At 43.4% G+C, this 22659-nt stretch overlaps 1 protein-coding gene across 1 annotated transcript in view; it reads left to right on the top strand.

Annotated features, from left to right (window-relative positions):
• SMC1B (structural maintenance of chromosomes 1B) overlaps nt 1–22659 on the top strand; it is a 191437-nt gene that overhangs the window by 29636 nt on the left and 139142 nt on the right. The window contains exon 5 of the mRNA XM_089680767.1: nt 8178–8416. Coding sequence (XP_089536893.1) covers nt 8178–8416 — 239 coding nt within the window. The remainder of the gene's footprint in view (nt 1–8177; nt 8417–22659) is intronic.

Below are 22659 nucleotides of genomic sequence, written 5' to 3' on the forward strand. Positions count from 1 at the left end.
TGATTGCTTTGATGACCGTGGGAGTATGTCTGTCTAGTCAAAAGAAATCTTTTCACGAGTGGATCCTCAGCTAACCTAAAATCTAAAACACAGATAATGCCACCACCTCCACTTTCAAGTTGCTGTTGGCTAAACCCTTATCCACGCCTGCCTGTAAGAATTCCAAAACCGCGGGAATGGAAACGTCTGACCTTCCCAATATCTGTTTCCAGGAGATGAAAGTCTTCCACACCTTTAGAATACATTTCCTGGTGCAGAGTTTTCTACTGCACACAGAGTGTCAATTACCTTCTCCGAACATCCCTTGTCTCGAAGGATCTTTCTCTCAGCCTCCAGGCTGTCAAGTGGAAGAGCTGAGGGTTGGGATGCAGCAGAGGTCCCAGGAAGAGCATATCTGGGCAGTCTGGAAGTGTCAAAGGAGGGGAGAGTTCGGTACGGACATTAGGGCCGAGAACCAGCTCCTCCTCGGCCAGTATGGGGCTGTGAAGATGACTTGGTGGGACTCCAACATGATCTTGGTTACCTGTGAAAAAATCAACACTGGGGGGAAAAGCGTAAGCCAGCCTGAAGTCCCACTTTAAACTTAGAGCATCCACCCCCAAAGCTAGAGACTCCTTTTTCAATGCAAAATAGTTCTTGACCTTCCTGTTCTTGCTGGAAGCGAACAAATCTACCTCTGGAAGCCCTCACTGGGCTGTCATCTGAAATGTCTGAACTTGGCTCCCGTTCACTTTTCAGTAAAGGGTTCTGATTGAGATAGTCTGCCAGGACATTGTCCGGGCCCTAGTGAACCCAGATGTGCCTCTGCTCAGACCAGAATCCAGTGACAGGCCAACAACCCCTGAGACCTTGTGCCTCCCTGCCTGTTTATATAGGCCACAGTAGTGGCTTGTCTGAGAGGATCAAGCTGTGCCCTCACATTCCTTCTGTACTGAAAGTATTTTAATTGTACTGTCTCGCTTATATTGTAAAGCGCTGCGCAAACTGTTGGCGCTATATAAATCCTGTATAATAATAATAATACTACGTATGGTGTCTGAAAAGGGTTTCGGGGCATGTCCTACTGCTAAAATCTCTCTGAAGTTGGAACAGTTGTCCCTAGCTCTGAGCTCCATGGCCTCTGTGCATGGTGTTACTCTTCATGGGACCCTCAGCCTTATGGCATCTATACAGTTGTGTCCAAAATTATTCAACCCCCAATGCTGTAAAGGGGTTTAGGGACTATAGTGTACATTTGGAATTGTATTCAGAATCAAATCCTACAAGGACGTTGTAACTACCCAAATGCAACTAAAATGACATCAATTGTTTATGTAATACAGTAGTAAATGGTTCTTATGTGGTTTCTTCATTGCCACAATTATTCAACCCCTTAAAGACTACCACTCTGAAGAACAGAGGTTCATACAGGTGCTTTCCATCAGGTATTGAAAACACCTGTGGATGTCACCGAGCAGCAATCAAGCATAATAAGCACCAATTAGGCAGCTTTAAAATGACTGTGATACTCAGCTCCTTCTAGACATTTACTGGTGTGGTTACAAACATGGTGAAGGCAAGAGAATGGTCCAGGAAGACAAGAGAAGAGGTGATTTCTCTTCACAGGAAGGGCAATGGCTATAAGAAGATTGCAAAGATGTTAAACATACCAAGAGACACCTTAGGAAGCATCATTCGCAAATTCAAGGCAAAGGGCACTGTTGAAACGCTACCTGGTCGTGGCAGAAAGAAGATGCTGACTTCGACTGCTGTGCGCTACCTGAAGCGTAGAGTGGAGAGAAGTCCCCGTGTGACTGCTGAGGAACTGAGAAAAGATTTGTCAGATGTGGGTACAGAAGTTTCAGCCCAGACAATAAGACGCACACTGCGTAATGAAGGCCTCCGTGCCAGAACTCCCAGGCGTACCCCCTTGCTGTCTCCAAAGAATAAGAAGAGTCGACTGCAGTATGCCAAAAGCCATGTGGACAAACCACAAAAGTTGTGGGATAGTGTTCTGTGGACTGATGAAACAAAATTAGAACTGTTTGGGCCCATGGATCAACGCTATGTTTGGAGGAGGAAGAACAAGGCCTATGATGAAAAGAACACCTTGCCTACTGTGAAGCATGGTGGAGGGTCAATCATGCTTTGGGGCTGTTTTGCTTCTGCAGGTACAGGGAAGCTTCAGCGTGTGCAAGGTACCATGAATTCTCTTCAGTACCAGGAGATATTGGATGGAAACGTGATGCAGTCCGTCACACACCTGAGGCTTGGGAGACGTTGGACCTTTCAACAGGACAATGATCCCAAGCATACCTCCAAGTCCACTAGAGCATGGTTGCAGAGGAAAGGCTGGAACATTTTGGAGTGGCCATCGCAGTCACCAGACTTAAATCCGATTGAGAACCTCTGGTGGGACTTAAAGAAAGCAGTTGCAGTGCGCAAGCCTAAGAATGTGACTGAACTGGAGGCCTTTGCCCATGAAGAATGGGCGAAGATACCCGTAGATCGCTGCAAGACACTTGTGTCAAGCTATGCTTCACGTTTAAAAGCTGTTATAACTGTAAAAGGATGCTGTACTAAGTACTAAGATTGAATGTCACTTGGGGGTTGAATAAAACTGATAATGCTGTGAGCACAGAAAAGACATTTGTGGTTATTTCATTATAACTGTTATGTTATATTTGTCTGACCTACAAGTGCCTCTTTAATGTAAATGTAAGCAAGATGACTGAATGATCAAAAGCAATGTCAAACTGGCCAAAACACTCAATTTCAGTGGGGGTTGAATAATTTTGGACACAACTGTAGTTATCTTGAACAGGCCCACCTGAGACCAGGGCCGCCCCCCTCCACTACTTTTTGACGGGTGGTCCATCAATCGAGACCAAGCAAACTTCCTATTGGGAGACTTACCACTCGGTCTAGTGAGTCGTGCCCTAGAATTTGCATGATTTGTCTTAGGGAGATCTGACTTTGGCTCTGAAGGTTGTGGACTGAAGAGACTAGTCTCTGAATCTTTGCCTCTGTAAGAAAAAGCCTTGAGAAATAGAATCTACCCTGTAACCCAGAAACTCTACAGACTGCTTAGGAACCAGGTTGGATTTGTCTAGATTGATCAACCAACCCAGAGACCTGAAGCCTGACATCACCAGATCTAAGTTCAATCTTTCTTCTGTTCGGGAAAAAATTAAAAAAATATCCAAGTAAAGAACTATTGTGACACCCTGGAGACGAAAGGTGGCCATGGGTTCTGACATTTTTGGTGAATACTCTGGGAACTATCGAGAGACTGAACATGAGAGCTGGGAATTGCCAATGGTGCAATCTGAAACTTGAAAAATGAAAGCCCCCTGTTACAGAAGATACTTTGCTGTATAGATGCTCTCCATGCAACATCACTTGTACAGGAGATATTTATTTATTTCTTTAAATTTATGATCATCTTGTACTTGGCCAAGCACTTCCTGATTAGAAAGACATAGAAGTAAAACACTCAAAACCGCTGACTTGGCAGAAAATGGCTTCCTGAGCAGCCAAATGGCAAACCACTGACAACTTTGCCTCTGCCTGTTCCTTGTCTTTCTGCAGCTGTATAGCAAAGACATTTTGGGGAGGAGGAGAGGCAAATTCCAGCTTGTATCCCTTTTTTACAATCTAAAACAAAAGGACTTGTGTCCATCCACTCCTACTCTTTGTAAAATAGAGCCTTCCCCCTACCTGTGGCTTGGCGTCACTTGTCGCATTTAGGTGTGGGATTGCGGGATGTGAATAAGGTTCCACCCTTCCCCCTTGTTTCTATCAAAAGACCAGCGCTTTCTACCAGACTGGGGATTCTTGAAATACGATTGCTCTTTGGCTTGGCAATTCCAAAAAGAACCTTTGCCACTCAAATTCTTCCTTTTAACAGGAAACTTGCCTCCCTTCTCCATGGAGCGAGCAAAACAGTCTGGAGCCCAGACCCAGAAATTACCCAGACCCAGAAAATGGAGCCCAGAAATTACCTTCAAAGGGTAAGCCACAAAGCTTGGACTTGAAAGAGAGATCTCCTTCCCATGATTTGAGCCAGGTATCCCTACAAGTAGTATTCAATAGAACTGTAGCTCTAGCAGTAGCCCTGACACTCACCCGCCGCATCTGCTATGTCTGAGATATTGGGGTGTCGGAGGAGAGGAGTTCAGTGACCTTATCAACCCAAGCATCCAAATTCTTGGCCAAGCAGGTAGAAGTTAGTGCTGGTCCTAGCAAAAAAGCAGAAGCCTCCCAAACCTTTTTCAGTAAAGACTCAGCCTTCCTATCCATCTGGTCTTTAATTAATCCAGAGTCTTCAAAGGATAGGTCAGAATCCTTCAAGACCTGAGAAAGAGGGGAATCCAATTTAGAACATTTTTAATAAAATTTCTTCCTCTGGGCCAAAGAGAAATCTCTGTTTATGAGCCCTGGAAAGAAACAACTTCTTTTCCAGGTCCTTCATTCCTTAAGGATCATGTTCTTCAAAAACTTGTGGATTGGAAAGGTTCTGCCCTTTTTCACTTGCAAACCTCTGTACATAGCATCCTGCCATAATGCACAGACTGGGATGGTTGGTCCTCCACTATCTGCTTGGATGTATAAATGGCTTTAAGTAACTGATCTGTCTCTTCTATCGGAAAAAGAAATCTGCTAGTATAGCCTTCCGCACTGTCTATTTCCTCTTCCTCTGAACTCGCTTTCCCTGACTAGTGGGGAGAACCCTCCTTATCAGATTCTGATACTATAATATCAGTGTGCAGTGCTAATAAAAATGTGTGTTATAATCAATGATGACCAGTGTGATTTGTAAAAAAGAAAGGAAACATCATAAAAAAGAAATAGGGAATTGTGAATGCTCCAATGAAAAAACAAAATGGACGGTATAACAAATGAAAATATATAGGTCCTCTAAATATCATAATAGTCCCAAAAATATTGATGTGATCAAATCAACAAAATGTAATGACTTCTGTGACTTCCGCACTGCACCTCCACCATAATGCACTCACCAGAAGTAAGTAGCAAGCAAGTCCAGAGCAGAATGACACTAAGGGGTGTTCCTGCTTGTTCCTCCAGCTGGTGACCCGGTTGAAGGTGGGATCTCTCCAGAAGCCCGTGATACACCATATCAAGTCTCCATCTCCAGCCCACGGTGAATTAAGGAAAGAGACTCCTCTTGGAGGGCAAGCTCATAGACTGAGAATGGAGACAGTATCATATAGTGTAGTATGTTTTATTAAAAAGATAGCAACCACGTGGAGCATAAAATCAATGGACAAAAAGCACTTACAAAGATGAACGCAGCGGCGTGACAGCACGTAGGCTCCCCTCTGACGCGTTTCATGCGCACGCACATTCTCAAAGGGATCCACCTATTGCCAACAGTGTTTGCTTTATATAGTCCTGAGGACATGTGACCAAACCAATGCCATTTTCTAGAAGATGTATGGTTGGACATGCGCCATTTTGTTGTAGACCAGAAAAAAACATAACAGTCCTGCACTTAAGATTGAAGGGATCGTACTGAATGTGAACCACAGATGGATATTAATTAACAATTGGGGTTAATAACAAGGACAATCTAATGTTCATTATAATGCAACCCCTCAAAATGAAACCCTAAAATAAAAGACGGAACCCATAAATGCATTCAAGTCCCTAAAACGCAGGTAATGTGCATAATGGGAACAAATGCAACATGTGTTAGAACAATATAAATGGTAACACCAAGTGGTTAATAGTGTGGGCAAACCATAACTAGAAATGGAATATATAATAGCAACCAGCAGCGTTATATTCCACAAGACTGATGGAAAAACTGGTCAAAACACAAAAGTTATGCAGGTAAATGTAAAATGAAAACATCACATATAGAAAACATGAGAAACATGATGATGTATATAATACAATACACAGGCAGCAAAAAGGAAAAAATCCCAAAATGACAAATCTAGATCCAAAAATGTACATATAGATCTGACAAATAATTCTGATTCTGCCTGGGAACCAGAAGCCTGAGCATCCAGGACAGACTGAGATGTGGAAGGAACTGCGTCAGAAGCAGCTGCGAAATGTAGAAATCATCCCTCATAGAGCGCATAAAATCCACCCTGCCACAGAGGGAATACATTTCTCGCATATCATCTTAGATTATGTGCCCTGGAGCTTGAGGCCTCAGCTCCCACATTTTCTCTTAGGTTTGTGAGAGTGTTCTGCAGCAGATACAGCTGCCCATAGATCGTCACATCAGGGTCTGTTTCCCTTCCTGACGAACCACCAGTCCCCTCTTACTTCAGGTTCTGGGGGCTTGTACCCATCTGAAGAGGCCCTTGGCTTGGACTTAGTACCAGGCTTAGGCTCCACTGCACTCCCCCCCCCCCCCCTTCCTGGGTGTTGGGACACGTACTGCACCATGCTGCTTGATGTAACCCAGGTGCTCTATCCAACCTGAAAGTGATGCAGGGTCTCCTCGCAAATGTCCGCTTTCCTTGCTACTGCTCCTGGCATTAGCTCTAGGATCAGACAATAGCCCACTCCGACCACAGCTCCTCTCTCCCTTTTAAAAATGGCAGCCTGGTGACCGGAAGTGCATCACCATCCAGCGCCAGAAGTCACAGCGGTACACCCTCCTCGCATCATGTACTGGAAGTGATGCCACTGCTGCCGTACTGCTGCTGCCAGCACCCAGACACAGAGAAAAAGAGATGACGCTGGGAGAACAGCTGCATGAGAGGTACTACCCTCCCCACCCCTGTTGACTCTCCCACACTTCTTCAGTCAGCGACACCCACCACCCAACCTGGCAGCATTAGATGGACCGAAACATGATATCCCAGAGGTTATCTATTAGATTTAGGTCAGGCAAGCGTGGGGGTCATTCAATGGTTTGTTTCTTCATCCTCCAAAAACTGCTTGCATATGCTTGCCACATGAGGCCGGGCATTGTCGTACAAAAGGAGGAACCCAGGACCCACTGCACTAGTGTAGGGTCTAACATTGGGTCCAAGGATTTCAGCCCGATACCTAATTTGCAGTCAGGGTGCCATTGTCTAGCCTGTAGAGGTCTGTGTGTCCTTCCATGCATATGCCTCCCCAGACCATCCCTGACCCGCCACCAAAACAGTCATGCTGACCGATGTTACAGGCAGCATAATGTTCTCCACGGCTTCTCCAGACCCTTTCACGTCTGTCACGTGCTCAGGGAGAACCTGCTCTCATCTGTGAATAGCACAGGGTGCCAGTGGCAGATCTGCCAATTCTGGTTTTCAATGGCAAATTCCAATCGAGCTCTATGGTACTGGGCAGTGAGCACAAGGCCCACTAAAGGACGTCGGGCCCTCAGACCACTCTCATGAAGTCTGTTTCTGATTGTTTAGTCAGAGACATTCACACCACTAGTCTGCTGGAGGTCATTTTGTAGGGCTCTGGAAGTGCTCATCCTTTCCTCTTTGCACAAAGGAGCAGATACCAGTCCTGCTGATGGGGTTTAGGTCATTTTACGGACCTGTCCAGCTCTCCTAGAGTAACTGCCTGTCTCCTGGAATCTCCTTCATGCTCTTGAGACTGTGCTGGGAGACACAGCAAACCTTCTGGCAATGGTACGTACTGATGTGCCATCCTGGAGGAGTTGGACTGCCTGTGCAACCTCTGTAGGATCCAGGTATCGCCTCATGGTACCAGTAGTGACATTGACCCTAGCCAAATGCAAAACTAGTGAAAAACTGTCAGAAAAGATGAGTAGGGGGAAAAATGTCCGTGGCCTCTACCTGTAGAACCATTCCTGTTTTGGGGCTCATCTCATTGTTGCCTATCTAGTGCACCTGTTGTTAATTTAATTAACACCAAAGCAGCTGAAACTGATCAACAACCCCCTCTGCTACTTAACTGACCAGATCAATATCCCAGGAGTTTGACTTGATGCTATACTTTTTCAGTATCCTCTCCTCCCCTCCTGAAGACTTCAGTGATGTACTACATCATTTTTTTAGGCCTGAAAACCAGAAAGTAAATGAAGAAATATAAAAAAAAAGTAAATATAATATACTTTCTAGTCAATGTTGTTTGAGTGAAGTTCTGCTTGATTTAAGTTGGATTGAAATTCACCTCTCTATTTATCTCTATCTACCTACACACAGTGTGTACTGTATATATATATACTGTTTTTTGTTTTCTTTTTTAAAATATAGGCTGATCGTTATAAAAGGCTTCGCCAGGAACTTTCTAAAAGTAAACAACATCTCCAGCTTTTTCAGCTTTTTTACAATGAAAACAAATTGGAGAATTTGTTTAGAGACCTAAATGAAAAACATATGGAAACCAACAGTCAAAAAGACCAACTTGCTGATACTGAATCCGAACTGAAGACTCTAAAACAGGGTTTTGGAAGGCTGAACAGAGAACTGCAACAAATTGAAAAAGAAATAAAGTAAGATGGACCGATGAAACCATATTGCATTTTGAATTACCTGCCATACATACTGCCTAATAAATAAGAAAATATGTAAGAGCATATTTCACAAGGTGCCTGCACATAGCCTTTAGTTCTCTGCAGGTTCAATTTTTATATGGTGATCCAGCCAGTAAGTCTGTTGTTTTTTTGTTTTTTTAAAAGCTCTATTGCAATTGGGTCCAGTTACAGGGATGAGACAAACTAAATACCACTGGCAGAGGTACTTACAATGATAAACATTTATTTATGTAAAAATCATTATCCCAGAAAAGAAAAAAAACTATTTGCTGTAAGCCCTGGTTCACACTGATGCGAATTGTACAAATTGCATCCAATGATCGGCAATGGAACCATTCTAATTGGCGCGAATCCGCACAGATTAGAAAAGTAGTTCCTGCACTACTTTTGCCAATTTGGTTTGCGACTTGCATAGACATCTTTGCATGAAGTCTCACAGAAGTCTGTCAAGTCACACTCGAAGTCACACTGCCATCTGACTTTGAAGTTGTGTGACTTCAAGTTAGCGAGTTCAAAATCAGTGTGAACCAGGGCTAACTGCTGATAAAGTGTTAGCTGTAGTCTGGTTTAAGTTTGTTTACTTTGTGTAAATCTGCTAGTACATCTAACACTTATTTCCTCCAGACTGACAATTCTGCTGTCCAAAGGTGCCCCTGTGCTCCTTCATCTAGGGTGGGGACACTCTTAATACAGGAGGTGTGTTACTAGCCAGATCACAAGATGAAAACAGGGGTAAAAAAAAAGAAAGCTAATGTAGCCATCACATTTAATGATTGGTAAGCTGCAATATATTATTTATTTATTTCAGGTACTTATATAGCGCCATCAATTTACACAGCACTTTACATTTATAGTGTACATTCTCATCACTCCCTAACCCTCAAGGGGCTTACAATCTAAGGTCCCTAACTTACATTCATTCATACATACATATACTAGGGCCAATTTAGACAGGATCCAATTCACCTACCAGCATGTCTTTAGAGTGTGGGAGGAAACCAGAGTACCCAGAGGAAACCCAAGCAGGCACAAGGAGAACATGCAAACTCCAGGCATGTGGTGCCGAGGTTGGGATTTGAACCAGCAACCCGAGTACTGCCAGGCAGAAGTGCTAACCATTTAGCCATTGCATTTTTGGTTTTGAGTTTATTACTGCTTTAACTCACTCTTGGATATCTGCTGCATTCAGTTGCCCCTTATGATAATTCAGACTGTTTTCAGTTTCTACTTTCTGCCTTCCACCTGCCCTGACTTCCTGCTTGTTCTTTGATTTTGCCCATCCACTGGGCCCTGTCAGCTTGGGCACACTGCTCTGGATGGCTGTGCATGTACCACCAAAAGAAACCTCTATTTGTGTGGGGGAAAAAAAAAAAATATATACATTTCGTTTGGGTACAGCATTGCACAACCGCGCAATTACCAGTTGAAATAGTGCAGTGCTGAACAGCAAAAAATAGCCTGGTCATGAAGGGAGGTAAATTTTCCGGAGGGCAAATGGTTAAATACCACCAGAAGAAAAATCAGTGTGTCTACCCAAATTAAATTATCATTTTTTGAGAGTGTTGCATGACTGAGTAATTGGCATTTACAGTATGAGAGCAACTGAAAGCTGAAAATTGGCCTGGGCATGAAGGGGGTGAAATTGAACGCTACTGAAGTAGTAAAAAAAAAAAAAATCTAAATCAATTAAATAGATTGCTTTTGGAAAAAAAAAAACCCACAAAACATTCAATGAAATCTGGATGTCAACATGATCATAAGTTGCCGAGGTAAAGTAGTATTAACTACTTCCTGTCTGGCCGTTGTATATAAATGGCTGAACGGTGGCAGTGCAGGGGCGGGATGGCCGTTTATAAACGGCCTCCCCCCCCCCCCCTGCTTGTGCAAGCTCCCTGGGAGCGCGCAGCACCATGATCCGGTGCCCGCTGTGTCCTCCGGACACAGTGGAACACCGATCGTTGTATGGGACCTCTCTGTGAGGTCCCGATCATGTGATCTCTGATTGGCCGATCAGTGATCACATGAAGAGTAGTAAGCAAGATGTCACTTCTGACATTGCTTACTACGTGTGAAATCTGTGAATGATCACAGAGGTCACATGGTACAAGGCTATTCACAACAGCCTTGTACCATGTGACAAGCTGTGACCAATCACAGCTCACACAGTATTTCTCAATGGCTGCAAGAATGCAGCCAGAGAGGCTAAATGATTGCTTTTACAGCCTTTATGGGTGTAAAAGCAACCAGTGCAAAAAAAAAAAAAACATCTTCATAACCACCCACAGGTAGTACAGTGTCACTGTGGTGACACAGTACTGCTAGGGTGACAGTATGTAAAAAATAAAATCAAATAATAATATGAAAATGTAAAAAATGTTTTTAAAAATTATAATTTTTGGTTATAAACTAATTTTGGGTTTTTTTTTTGTTTTTTTTTTTACTAAAAAGTGACTGAATACATTTTGGCCAAGATTTATGAAGAAAGATTATTTATTGGCAAAATTTTATAAGAAAAACACTTTTTTTAACATTTTTGGACTTTTTAATTTATATAGCAAAAAAAATTAAAATCCCAGTGGTGAACAAATACCACCAAAATAAAGCTTTATCTTTGAAACAGAAATGCTAAAAAATTCATATGGGTACAGTATTGCATGACCGCGCAATTGTCATTCACAGTGTGACAGTTCTGAAAGCTGAAAATTGGCCTGGACAGGAAGGGGGTAAAAGTGTCCGGACTTGAAGTGGTTAAACGCAAGACAAACATTTATTATATTTCAGCTTAGCGATTCTTAGATGTGATGTCTGCATTATTTTTTTATTTTTTTAGCTTTTTTTTTTCTATTTTCATCTGGTGATCCAACCAGCAAATCTGTTGGTTTTCAAAAGAACAAGCTCTCTTCCAGCTGTTTCCATTCACAGGGATGATACTGACTGTTCAGTACTGGCAGGGGTGCCTAAAATGATCAACTTTTATTTTTTCTTATTGGCTGGTTTTTGTTGAAATTACACTGTTCAACAAATTTTTATTTTTTGCCAGTTTTGGAAACAAAAGGATCCATTTCTTAATGAATTTCACATTCTGAGTTCAAATATAACAATGAAATTTGTCAATTGGCTCTAGTTTTTCTGTAAACGGAAAGTTTTCTACTATAGGCGTAATGACTACATAATGCACAATAATTATATAGATAGATGTCTTTCCACAAATATAAAGCAAGTGATATTGACTACATAACAAAGCCTAAATGGCATAATATATTGCATAGGATTACCAAGAAAAATTATAGCCATAATCTAAGTTGAATCATTTTAATACTTAGGATTCTCACTAGTTTTGTCTTCAGTTTGTGTCGGTTTTGCTTCTCTTGGCTTTTCTCTTGTATTCGAGGAAAGGGCTATCTCTTACAACTGCACGTGACTACACGCTTCAGGTTCTTCCTCACTTGACTCAACCACGAAGGATTCTGGTGCTTTAGGAATTGGTAGCCCCTCTCCATGAGGAACTGGACGTATTGCCGATGGAATATTTGGATAGTGCACAGATAACTTTTTCTTCTTATTTAGCCCTTTTACAATTGGAGGCACCATACAAAAGTAACAATTACTAACATGATCTGTTGGCTCTCTCCAAATCATTGGCACAGCAAAAGGCATAGATGCCTTTTTTCCATTCAACCATTGCTCCAGTGCCGTCCCACAAGAATTGCAGCATATATGTGGTGCCCAGCTCTTGTCCTGGTCTCCTATCTTGCAGCCAAAATACAAGTTGTAGGCTTTCTTAATCGTTCCTGTTATCCTCCTTTTTTGTGAGATAAAAGTTATTTCACCGCAGATATAGCAGAAATTATCTGCTTTATTCACACAAGTTCGAGGCATTACTGAGTAGCCTATATAAGCATAAAACGAAATGTAAAGACGCTGTCGAACTACAATCAGCTACAGATACTGCAGCTTTTATGCAGTGAAGTGATGCAATTTAAGGCTAATATTGCATCATCTCAGTATACATGCAATTTTCTATTGGTCACCAGTACCAGTATTGCGCAATATGCAGCTGAAGTTGCATCATAATTTTGAATGGCTTACGTCATTAGATGGGTGAATATATCATGGAAACTAGAGCCAATCAACATTTTTTAGGGTCATTTTCGTTTTCAGCACCCCAAAATTATGTAAGATTAGCTAATTTTATGCCCAAAACTTTTTACCTGTTGAACAGTGTTATTACAAGGTCAACAGAAAACAGATGAATTCTTGCATCAACCTCACAGAAAACCGATGACTCAAAATCTTTATCCCAAAAGGGGAAAAAAATATTTGCTGTAACTGATTATAAAGTGTTAGCTGGAGTTTAGCTTCAATGTGTTTTTAATTCTGCTAGTACATTTATCGCTACCCCCCCTTACCCAGGCTGACAATGCTGCTGTCTGCTGTGCTCTTCCATCCAGAGTGGGGGTACTCTAATACAGAAGGGGTATTACTGGCCAGATAACCAGCTGAAAACAGCCTAAAAAAAACAAATAAAAAAAAATGAAAAATGTCATTACTTGGCTACATGCTGATTGGTAAGCTGCAATATATTATTGGTTTTGGGTTTTAATACCGCTTAAAAGCTTGTTAAAGTTGTATGCCAATCTACCTTTCCTGCATAAGACTTCCCAGTCTTCCTTTTTGTATTTGAGGGCAGCTTCCAAATTAAAGGACTTAACAGGGAGGATGTGGGGACAAGCTCGAACTGTACAGAAAAAGCCAAGATTTGCATATATTTCAGCTGCCTATATCTCTGCATCTCTTACAGACGCCTAGGTGTGTGAATGTTTAAGTTAGGAATATAGAAGGAACATACAACCACCGGTTAGAGGGGTGGGATTTGCCTGATCCCTCCTTTTTACCAGTATAGTGATTACTGGTTGTCAGGAATGGACTGGCCAGCAATAGTGGGACTCACCTGCCTTGTGAGCTGCAGTACCAGGGCTGGCCAGCGGGTGCTCCCAGCAATCAGAGACTCAACCTTGCAGCCAGTCAAACACCTGGAACTAATTATACTGGTGTATTTAAGGGACATTCAGACCTGCAGACTCTGCCTTGGTGTTGTGTTTTTCCTGGGCCCTGTATCTTGTTCCTGCATCCTGTTCCTGTTCCTGTCTTGTTGCTGACCCGGCTTGATTCTGACCTCTGCTGACTTCTCCTGTTCTGATCCCTGGCTTGTGACCCCGACCATTCTCTGCCTGACCCCCTGTACCTACCTGCCTGTTAGTTGCTGTACCATGCTCGTGACCTGACTATTCTCCGCTTGCTCCCCCTGTACCTACCTGCCCGATTGATATTGACCCGGCCTGCCTGACGACGCTTGCACTGTATGTACTGTTATCTGTGGGTGGTTTGGTTTGGTTTGTTTGCACTGTGTTATGTTTTAGTATTGCACTGCGTTTATGTTTGTATTGTTAGCGTTAATAAATTGTTTATAACTTATCTTAAGTCTGCGTTTCCCTGCGTCAGTCACACACCTCTGGTCATACCCGGGAGCCCTGACACTGGTGTACTGATGGACAATCTGACGCTATTTTAGAGGGGTGTGAAAACCACGGAAGCGCGAATCACGTATATATACGTGATTTTTGCGCACCCATGCTGCCCTGTAGCAGTATTTCTGCTATAGGGTGGTCAGGAAGCGGTTAAAGAAGCGGATTGCGTTACGGCACTGCTTTACTTTAACTGACAATTGCACGGTCATGCAACACTGCACCCAAATTAAATTTATGTTCTTTTTTCCCCACGAATTGAGCTTTCTTTTGGTGGTATTTGATCACCTGTGCGTTTATTTTTTGAGCTATAAAAAAAAAATTGACAGATCAAATTTCGTCATAAACTTAGGCCAAAATGTATTCTGCGACATGTCTTTGCTGGAAAAAAAAAAATCCCAATACGTGTAAATTAATTGGTGTACGTGAAAGTTAAAGCGTTTACAAATGGCGGTATAGATACGGGAATTTAAAATTTTTTTAATACTAATAATGGTGGCGATCAGCGACTTATGGTGGCAATCAGCGACTTATAGCGGGACTGCGGCAGGCATTCTGACACTGGGGGGAACTGACATGGTGTCACTGACATCCCCAATGACACCAATACAGTGATCAGTGCTAAAAAAAAAGAACTGACACTGCACTAATGGCACTTGGCAGCAACGGGTTAACATGAGGGCAATCAAATGGTTAACTGTGTGATGGGAGTGTTTAACTGGGGGGGGGGGGGTTTGCTTCACTGTAAGCACACTGCTCTGGATGTCTCTACTTAGCCATCCAGAGCAGTGTACCCAAACTGACAGGGAAGAGGACTGTTGGTAAACAATGCAGCCCTCCTCCCTGTCGGTGTTTGCTGGTAATCAGCACGCACGCACGCAGCCTGCCCGGAAATGCAAAATCTTGATCCTGCGAACAGGTGCCGCTCTGTAGCAGTATATCTGCTATAGTGCAGTCCTTAACCACCTTCCGTCTGACCGTTGTATATAAACGGCCGGACGGTGGCAGTGCAGGTTCAGGTGGCCGTTTATAAAAGGCCTCCCCGCCCCCTGCTTGTGCGCGCTCCCTGGGAGCGCGCAGCACCGCGATCCGGTGCCCGCTGTGTCCTCTGGACACAGTGGAATACTGATCGTCGGACAGGACCTCTGTGCGAGGTCCCGAACATGTGATTACTGATTGGCCAATCAGTGATCACATGTAGAGTAGTAAGCAAGATGTCACTTCTGACATCATTGCTTACCATGTGTGAAATCTGTGAATGATGACAGAGGTCACATGGTACAAGGCTATTCACAACAGCCTTGTCCCATGTGACAAGCTGTGACCAATCACAGCTCACACAGTAGTTCTCAATGGCTGCAAGAATGCAGCCAGAGAGAAGGAGAAATGATTGCTTTTACAGCCTTTATGGGTGTAAAAGCAATCAATGTGAAAAAAAAAAAAATTCTTCATCACCCCCCACAAGTAGTACAGAGTCACCATGGTGACACTGTACTGCTAGGGTGACAGTATGTAAAAAAAAAAAAATAATATAAAAAAATAAAAATGTAAAAAAAAGTTTAAAAATTATAATTTTTGGTTATAAACTAATTTGGGTTATTGTTTTTTTTACTAAAAAGATAACGGAATAAATTTTGGCCAAGATTTATGATGAAATATTATTTATTTGCAAATTTTTATAAGAAAAACACTTTTTTCACAATTTTTGGACTTTTTCATTTACATAGCAAAAAAATAAAAATCCCAGTGGTGAATTAATACCACCAAAATAAAGCTATCTGTCTCAAATGCTAAAAAAATCATATGGGTACAGCGTTGCATGACTGCGCAATTGTCATTCAAAGTGTAATAGCACTGAAAGCTGAAAAATGGCCTGGACAGGAAGGGGGTAAAAGTGTCCAGACTTGAAGTGGTTAAGGCTTTATGCACACTAGTTTTTTTTAAGTTTTTTTAAGTTTTTAGAAGGTAATTAGTATTTTCCTATGTGTCCTTGCACATTACTTTAGGTTATTAGCATTTTTTGAGCTTCATTTTTTTTGTGGAGTTTTTTGGAGCGTGTTTTCAATGCTACTAAAATGCTCAAAACTACTTTTTTCTATCTTTTTTTTTTTCTACATGCACTGTAAAAACACTATTAAAATATTAACCCTTCTGGGGGCATGGCCTGGAGCAGCATGACGTAGGGTGCACTTTTGGGAGCTCCGTCCGAGACTCATCCGTTTCAGCTGATCTTGCAAGATATCCTGCTCTCATATACCTGACATGCTCGCTAACCTCTCTTCTACTCTCCCACACCATGTCGCCGCCAAAAAAAGTTGCTGACATTAGCGGCAAACTCGATGGGTTCCGACATAAAGAGAAAGACACCATGGGGGAAGATGGCGTTGTTGCTTCCTCTGCGGGGGAAACTGTGAACGCTGATACCAACATGGTGTTGGAGGCGATTTCCACCTGCCTTAACCTGCAAAATTGAAGAGGTGAAGATTGATATTTCCCTTATCCCGCAAGACTTACAAAAGCTCCCGGAGCAGGTCATGGAAGCGGAAGCACGCCTTAGGCACGTGGAGGATGACCTGCCCCCATTTCAGGTTATTACTGAACGCCTTCAACACCAACTACACTCTGTGCTGCAGAAACAAGACGACATGGAAAATAGACTTCGGATGTGCAATCTCCAATTCGTTGATCTACCCGAGGGTGCAGAGGGCTCGGATCAAGCTACTTTCCTGGAATCACTACTTACTATTACCTATGGCAAAACAGCATTCTCCCCCACCTTCGTTGTGGAGCCGGCCCATTACCTGGCCTCTTGGCCTCTCTACAAAAGGTGCACCATCACGTACATTTATTGCCAAGTTCCTAAACTACCATGATCGCAGCACTATCATTCGCCTCACCAGAGAAAAAGGGAGCATTCCCTTTCAGAATATCAGGATTGTGGTATTTCCCGACTTCTCGGCTGAGGTTCAAAAACGCTGCGTGCAATTTGTTGAAGCCAAGCACATACTCTGGATCCATCATATTTCCTACGCTATGCTATTCCCCACCAGACTTCGTGTTGTGGGTGACGACAAGGTCCACTTTTTTGAAGACCCGATATCGGTACTGACCTGGCTGGATCAATGAAGAGCACCGGGCCCTGCACCAGCCTGCTTTCCTGGGACATCTATTGGAGCTGTGCTCCATTTCTTTCCACTCCAGGGACCCGTGAGTGTATCACGCTGCACCTATCCATGACTATGACTCCCACTTACTATACATGATACGTAAATCCCCCCCCTACAACTGTAATTTTTCTTTTATTTTTGCTCTCCATTTGTCCTCTCAGCTCCTAATCCCCTTCATTTTGTCCTACTTGCTAGTCTCTGGCCTCTCCCACCCAGATGTCCGGTGGTTCTCTCTGCTGCACTATCCTCTTCACCTGCTCTTTTTTTCAGTTACTTATTTGTTTTTTCTCTACAGTTTTCCTCTTCTGCGCCCCCTTTCCCTTCCCCCCTCTTTTTTTTATCCTTCTTTTCTCTCCTTTCCCTTTTACACTAGTTCTATTCTGTTCTATCTCCCCCTCCACTTGGACATCTGACACCCTGGGCAATGACCCACTTTTCAGCGGGTTGTTTGCTCCCCTAGTGATTGAACCTCCTCCAGTGTGTTTCGGGTTTTGCTGTTGTTTTTTGTCTTCAAGGTCCTTTTTTGGGTGGAGGTTTGGGTTCCTTTTTTATATTTTACCCTATGCAAGGTTTCCCTGGCCAGCTAGAGTGTGGCAATTTGTCAATACCTCCATTTGCCATTTCCATGCTGGTCCAGAGTATATTGCTTATTCTTTTACCTGTTTAGTTTGTTCACGTTAGTATTGTATTGTGTTTGCAAACTTGAGAAGAATGTTATGTTGTCCACTGATAATTTTGTAGTTTCTCTATATGGAAAGTTGGTGGCTCATCATCTATACTCCATAATGGCTCTAGATATAGCCTGCTCCCCTAGGCTATATGTTTCATTGTGATATTTTTGCAATATGTAGCCTGCTCTTGTGGATCCGTATACATGCGTTTCTGTCTTGCATTCTGTCATGGCTAATCTCAAATTTTTGACATGGAATGTTCGTGGCATGAGGGCACGGCCTAAACGCACTGCTGTTTTGTCCCATCTAAAATCTCTGAAAGTTGACGTGACAGTCCTTGTAGAAACCACATCACTGGTCAGCTCCAATTGGCCTGAAAAAAAGACCTGGTTTGGGTGGCTTTATCAAGCCCCTTACACCTCTAATTCCTGAGGTGTTGCCAAACTAATTGCTAAGACAATCTATTTTCAGCTCCTATGTTTGCACTCGGATCCTCAGGGTAGGTTTCTTTTTTTACACGCAATCCTTAATGATATGGAAATGTTGATATTGGCCTACTATATCTCCCCCCCTCCCCTTCCAGTTTGCAGTGTTAACTGAAGGCTTGGCGTTTATTGCACATCACCCTGCAGTCCCTACAGTGTGGTTGGGGGATCTTAATATGATTATAGACCCCAGTCGTTATAGATTGGATTACAACCCCCCTGTCCATACCCCATCCCAGGTTACTAGATTTGGTAAACTTTTGACAGAATTCTCACTGGTGGACACTTGGAGGTACCTGCACCCTACGACTAAAGCTTACGCCTGCTTTTCCGCTTCTCACTCCACTATGTCCTGCATAGATTTTCTATTTATATCCAAATCACTTTTACCTAATTTGGAGGAGGCGGGTTTTTCCCCTTGAGTGTTATCTGACCACTCTTCATGTTGGCTGACACTTCGATAATCCACTTCTTCATCTACGTCCTCGTCTACATGTATGTAGAAACTGAATCCCTTCTGGTTGACTATTCTCCCTGATTTGGAGGGAGTGCAGGCTGATTGGGACTTTTTCTTTACCAATAACCAGGGGTCGGCTTATTACGGGACAGTAAGGGACTCCTTTTAAATTGCATGCCTGTGGCATTTTGGCGTCCCGCATCTCTAGGTACAAGGCTACATCCAGACTGGTTATGCAACAGGAGGAGGAACAATTGCTAGACTTAGAAACACTCTTTTCAGGCAAACCCCTCGGCTGAGGCCGCTTTCCTAGTGAAACTACAGGCTTGCCTAATTAATCATCTGCTTTTTCAGAAGGCCAAACAAAACATCTTTTCAGTAGACAGAGAATATTTGAACATGGGGAACAAGCCAGTGACTTATTGGCATACCTGGCACATCTGGATCTCAGGCCCCCTACTGTGATTTCCCTGCACGGTGCCTCTGGTGCCCATATCACCGATCCGGACCTAGTTACAAAGGAGTTCCGTAACTTCTTTTCCATACTTTATTCATTCACGGTTACTAGCTCTTCCACTGAGCTTATCAATTTTTTACAAACCATACCTTTTCCTACCCTTACCCCCTCTCAAATTGCAAAATTGGAAGCCCCCATCTCTATCGCAGACCTAACTGAAGTCATAGCCCACTTATCCCCCTCTAAAGCACCGGGATCTGATGGACTCGCACTGGAGTTTTCCACTTATTTCCAGGACTCTCTCGTCCTTCGCCTACACAAATTGTACCAACATATCTACAAATCCACCTCCCTTCCTTAATCAATGTGTGAAGCATTATTAGTCCTTGCACCTAAACTCAGTAAGGAACCCCCTACTCCCCGAGTCATACCACCCCATTTCCCTCTTACAACTTGATATTAAGATCTTGGCTAAGGCCCTGCGCTTAAACAAAATAATTTTACATTTAATCCACCCGGATCAGGTCGGGTTTGTGCCAGCTAAAAACACGGCGTTTAACCTACGGAGGCTCTTTATGAACCTGCAGGCTTCCCATGAACATATGGGTTCCAGAGTTGTCGTTTTACTTGATGCTGCTAAAGCTTTTTACTCGGTGGAGTGGGGGTATTTATGGGAATGTTTACGTAGATTCCAATTTGGGCTTACATTTCTTAAATGGCTTCAATTACTCTATCATGCTCCTACAGCCAGGGTCCTGGTTGGCAGCCGGGTATCTGATTCCTTTCCCCTTTCTATAGATACGCGCCAGGGTTGTCCTCTTTCCCCCTTGTTATATGCGCTGGCGGTGGAACCCTTAGCCATAGCTCTCCGTACACACCCCGAAATTCGAGGTCTGTGCTCTGGTCAAGTAACCAAAATGGTGAGCTTATATGCGGATGATATGCTCTTGTACCTGGAAGATGCGGGCCCTTCTCTTAGGGCTGCTCTTGACCTTATAGACTATTTTGGATGCTTTTCCGGTCTTAGAAAAAAACTGGGGAAAGTCCCAGATTCTCCCTCTGGACATTGTTGCGCCTACTGAGGAACAGGCCACTCTCCCTCTAGTTAGAGTCAGTGCTATTACATATCTTGGGGTTGTGGTTTCTCGCGTAGCTGAGGATTGTCTTCAACTTAACCTGGAACCTCTGTACCCTATGCTGAAATCCAATTTACAGGCCTGAGCTCATCTACCTTTAGGAGTTATGGGGTGTATTAATTTGATCAAGATAGTGCATCTGCCTAAACTTCTTTATATTTTTATATTCTTTGGCATGCACCAGTATATTTACCGTTACATGTTTTCAAATCTCTTGATTCTATGTTTAACGCCTTTGTATGGGGCAATACGAGACATGAACTGTCGTGACGTGCTCTTAAAAATCCCACGCATTGGTGGGGGGGGGGGTGCAGCGCTTCCAGATTTTAGGCCCTATTATTTAGTAGCTCAATTGTCTCATTTTTTCCACTTAGACAAAGGGGATAAAGATCGATATCTTGCCTTAGTGTGTGCTCCAGCCTTCTCTTGGGCAACCTACCCCTTTCAGCTTATATTAAAGGGCATGCGGGACTCCTCAATTATGGGTGGCCGCAGGGGATTGCTGTACTACCACTGGAAGATCTGATCAATGGTCTCTAGTAAGTTGCAAGTTCCCTGCATACATGCCCCTGAATTGCTTACTCTCCCCGACTTTCATATAGGGATCAACAGGGGGATTTTGTATGTTTCCCAGGTGTTCACCAGTGCTGTTATTAAACCCTTTCAAGACCTTAAATCGGAATTTGACCTCCCTAATTTTGTTCTGCTAGCTCCAGCTTCGCCATGCGCTGCATGCCCAATTTGGTGACTCCACCCCGCAGCTGGACTCTACATAACTTATGGATGTGATTCTGGGTACAGAGTCCAAAAAACTTACATCTGCATTCTGCAATACCCTCCTTCTACCTCCTGCATCGACATTTGCATATCAACTTAAAACCCCTGATGGGAGGTGGACATGGGGGAGATGGATAAGGAACTGTGGGAAAAGGTATTGACCTCAAGCAAATTGGTCTCCCCGGAATTGTCAGATCGCCTCACCCAGCTATACATACTACATAGAACCTATTTAACACCTATTTGGTTATCTAGATACAGACCAAAATACAATCCACTCTGTCCTAGATGTGGGGTTTCTGATGGTACCTCTTCATCTCATATCGGGTGTGGAAATGTAAAAAAAAACTACTTGTCCAAGTGACTAAATCGGGGTCCCAATCTACTTGTCCCTTACGACAATCTACTTGGCCTAATGAAAAAAATGTTTTTAACCAAAACCTTATTTAATAAAGGCTGACCATCCCGTCACTCAGCAATCACGCCTCTGACCATACCTATAGAGGTGTCCTGCTGAGAGTGGGGATGGTCAGAGGCTGCGTGCAGAGCATGGGTATGGTCAGAGGTGGCGTGTGGAGCATGGGGATGGTCCGAGGTGGCGTGTGGAGCATGGGGATGGTCCGAGGTGGCGTGTGGAGCATGGGGATGGTCCGAGGTGGCGTGCAGATGGTCCGAGGTGGCGTGTGGGGTTGGTCTGAGATGGCGTGCGGAGCATGGGGATGGTTTGAGGTGGCGTGTGGAGTGTGGGGATGGTCCAAGGTGGCATGCCACCTCTGATTATCCCTACTTTCAGCAATCACAAAGTACAATGCAGTGTGTGGATGTGGCAGGTGGAGTAGATAAGTAGTAATAGGAAATAAGGAAGTAATAGTAAAAGAGTTTAACCACTTGTCTACAGGGCACTTTCACCCCCTTCCTGCCCAGGCCAATTTTCAGCTTTCAGCGCTGTCACACTTTGAATGCCAATTGCGCGGTCATGCAACACTGTACTCATATGAAATTTTTATCTTTTTTTGAGACAAATAGAGCTTTCTTTTGGTGGTATTTAATCATCTCTGGGTTTTTTATTTTTTGCTAAACAAACCAAACACAACTGAAAATTTTGAAGAAAAAAAAAGTTTTTTCTTAGGGTCTGTTATAAAATTTGTAAATAAGTAATTTTTCTCCTTCACTGATGTGCGGCACTGATGAGGAGGCACTGGTAGGTGGCACTGATGGGCATTGACAGGCATCGCTGGTGGGCATTGACAGGCAGCACTGACTGGCACTGATTGGTAGCACTGACTGGCACTGATAGGTGGCACTGAAAGGCAGCTCAGATGGGCACTGATATGTGGCATTGATGTGCACTGGTAGGCACTGATATGTGGCATTGATGTGCACTGATGGGCACTGGCAGGTGGCATTGATGGGCACTGATAGGTGACACTGATGGGGCTACACTGATCATCGGGGCTACACTGATCATCAGTGTAGATTTCCCCTCTGAGGAGTGCCGATTACCGGCTCTCTTCTCCTCACGTGCT

The sequence above is a fragment of the Staurois parvus genome, unplaced genomic scaffold (assembly GCF_062004578.1).
Source record: "Staurois parvus isolate SC_StPar_1 unplaced genomic scaffold, SC_StPar_1.0 ptg000249l, whole genome shotgun sequence".
In the NCBI taxonomy this organism is placed as follows: domain Eukaryota; kingdom Metazoa; phylum Chordata; class Amphibia; order Anura; family Ranidae; genus Staurois; species Staurois parvus.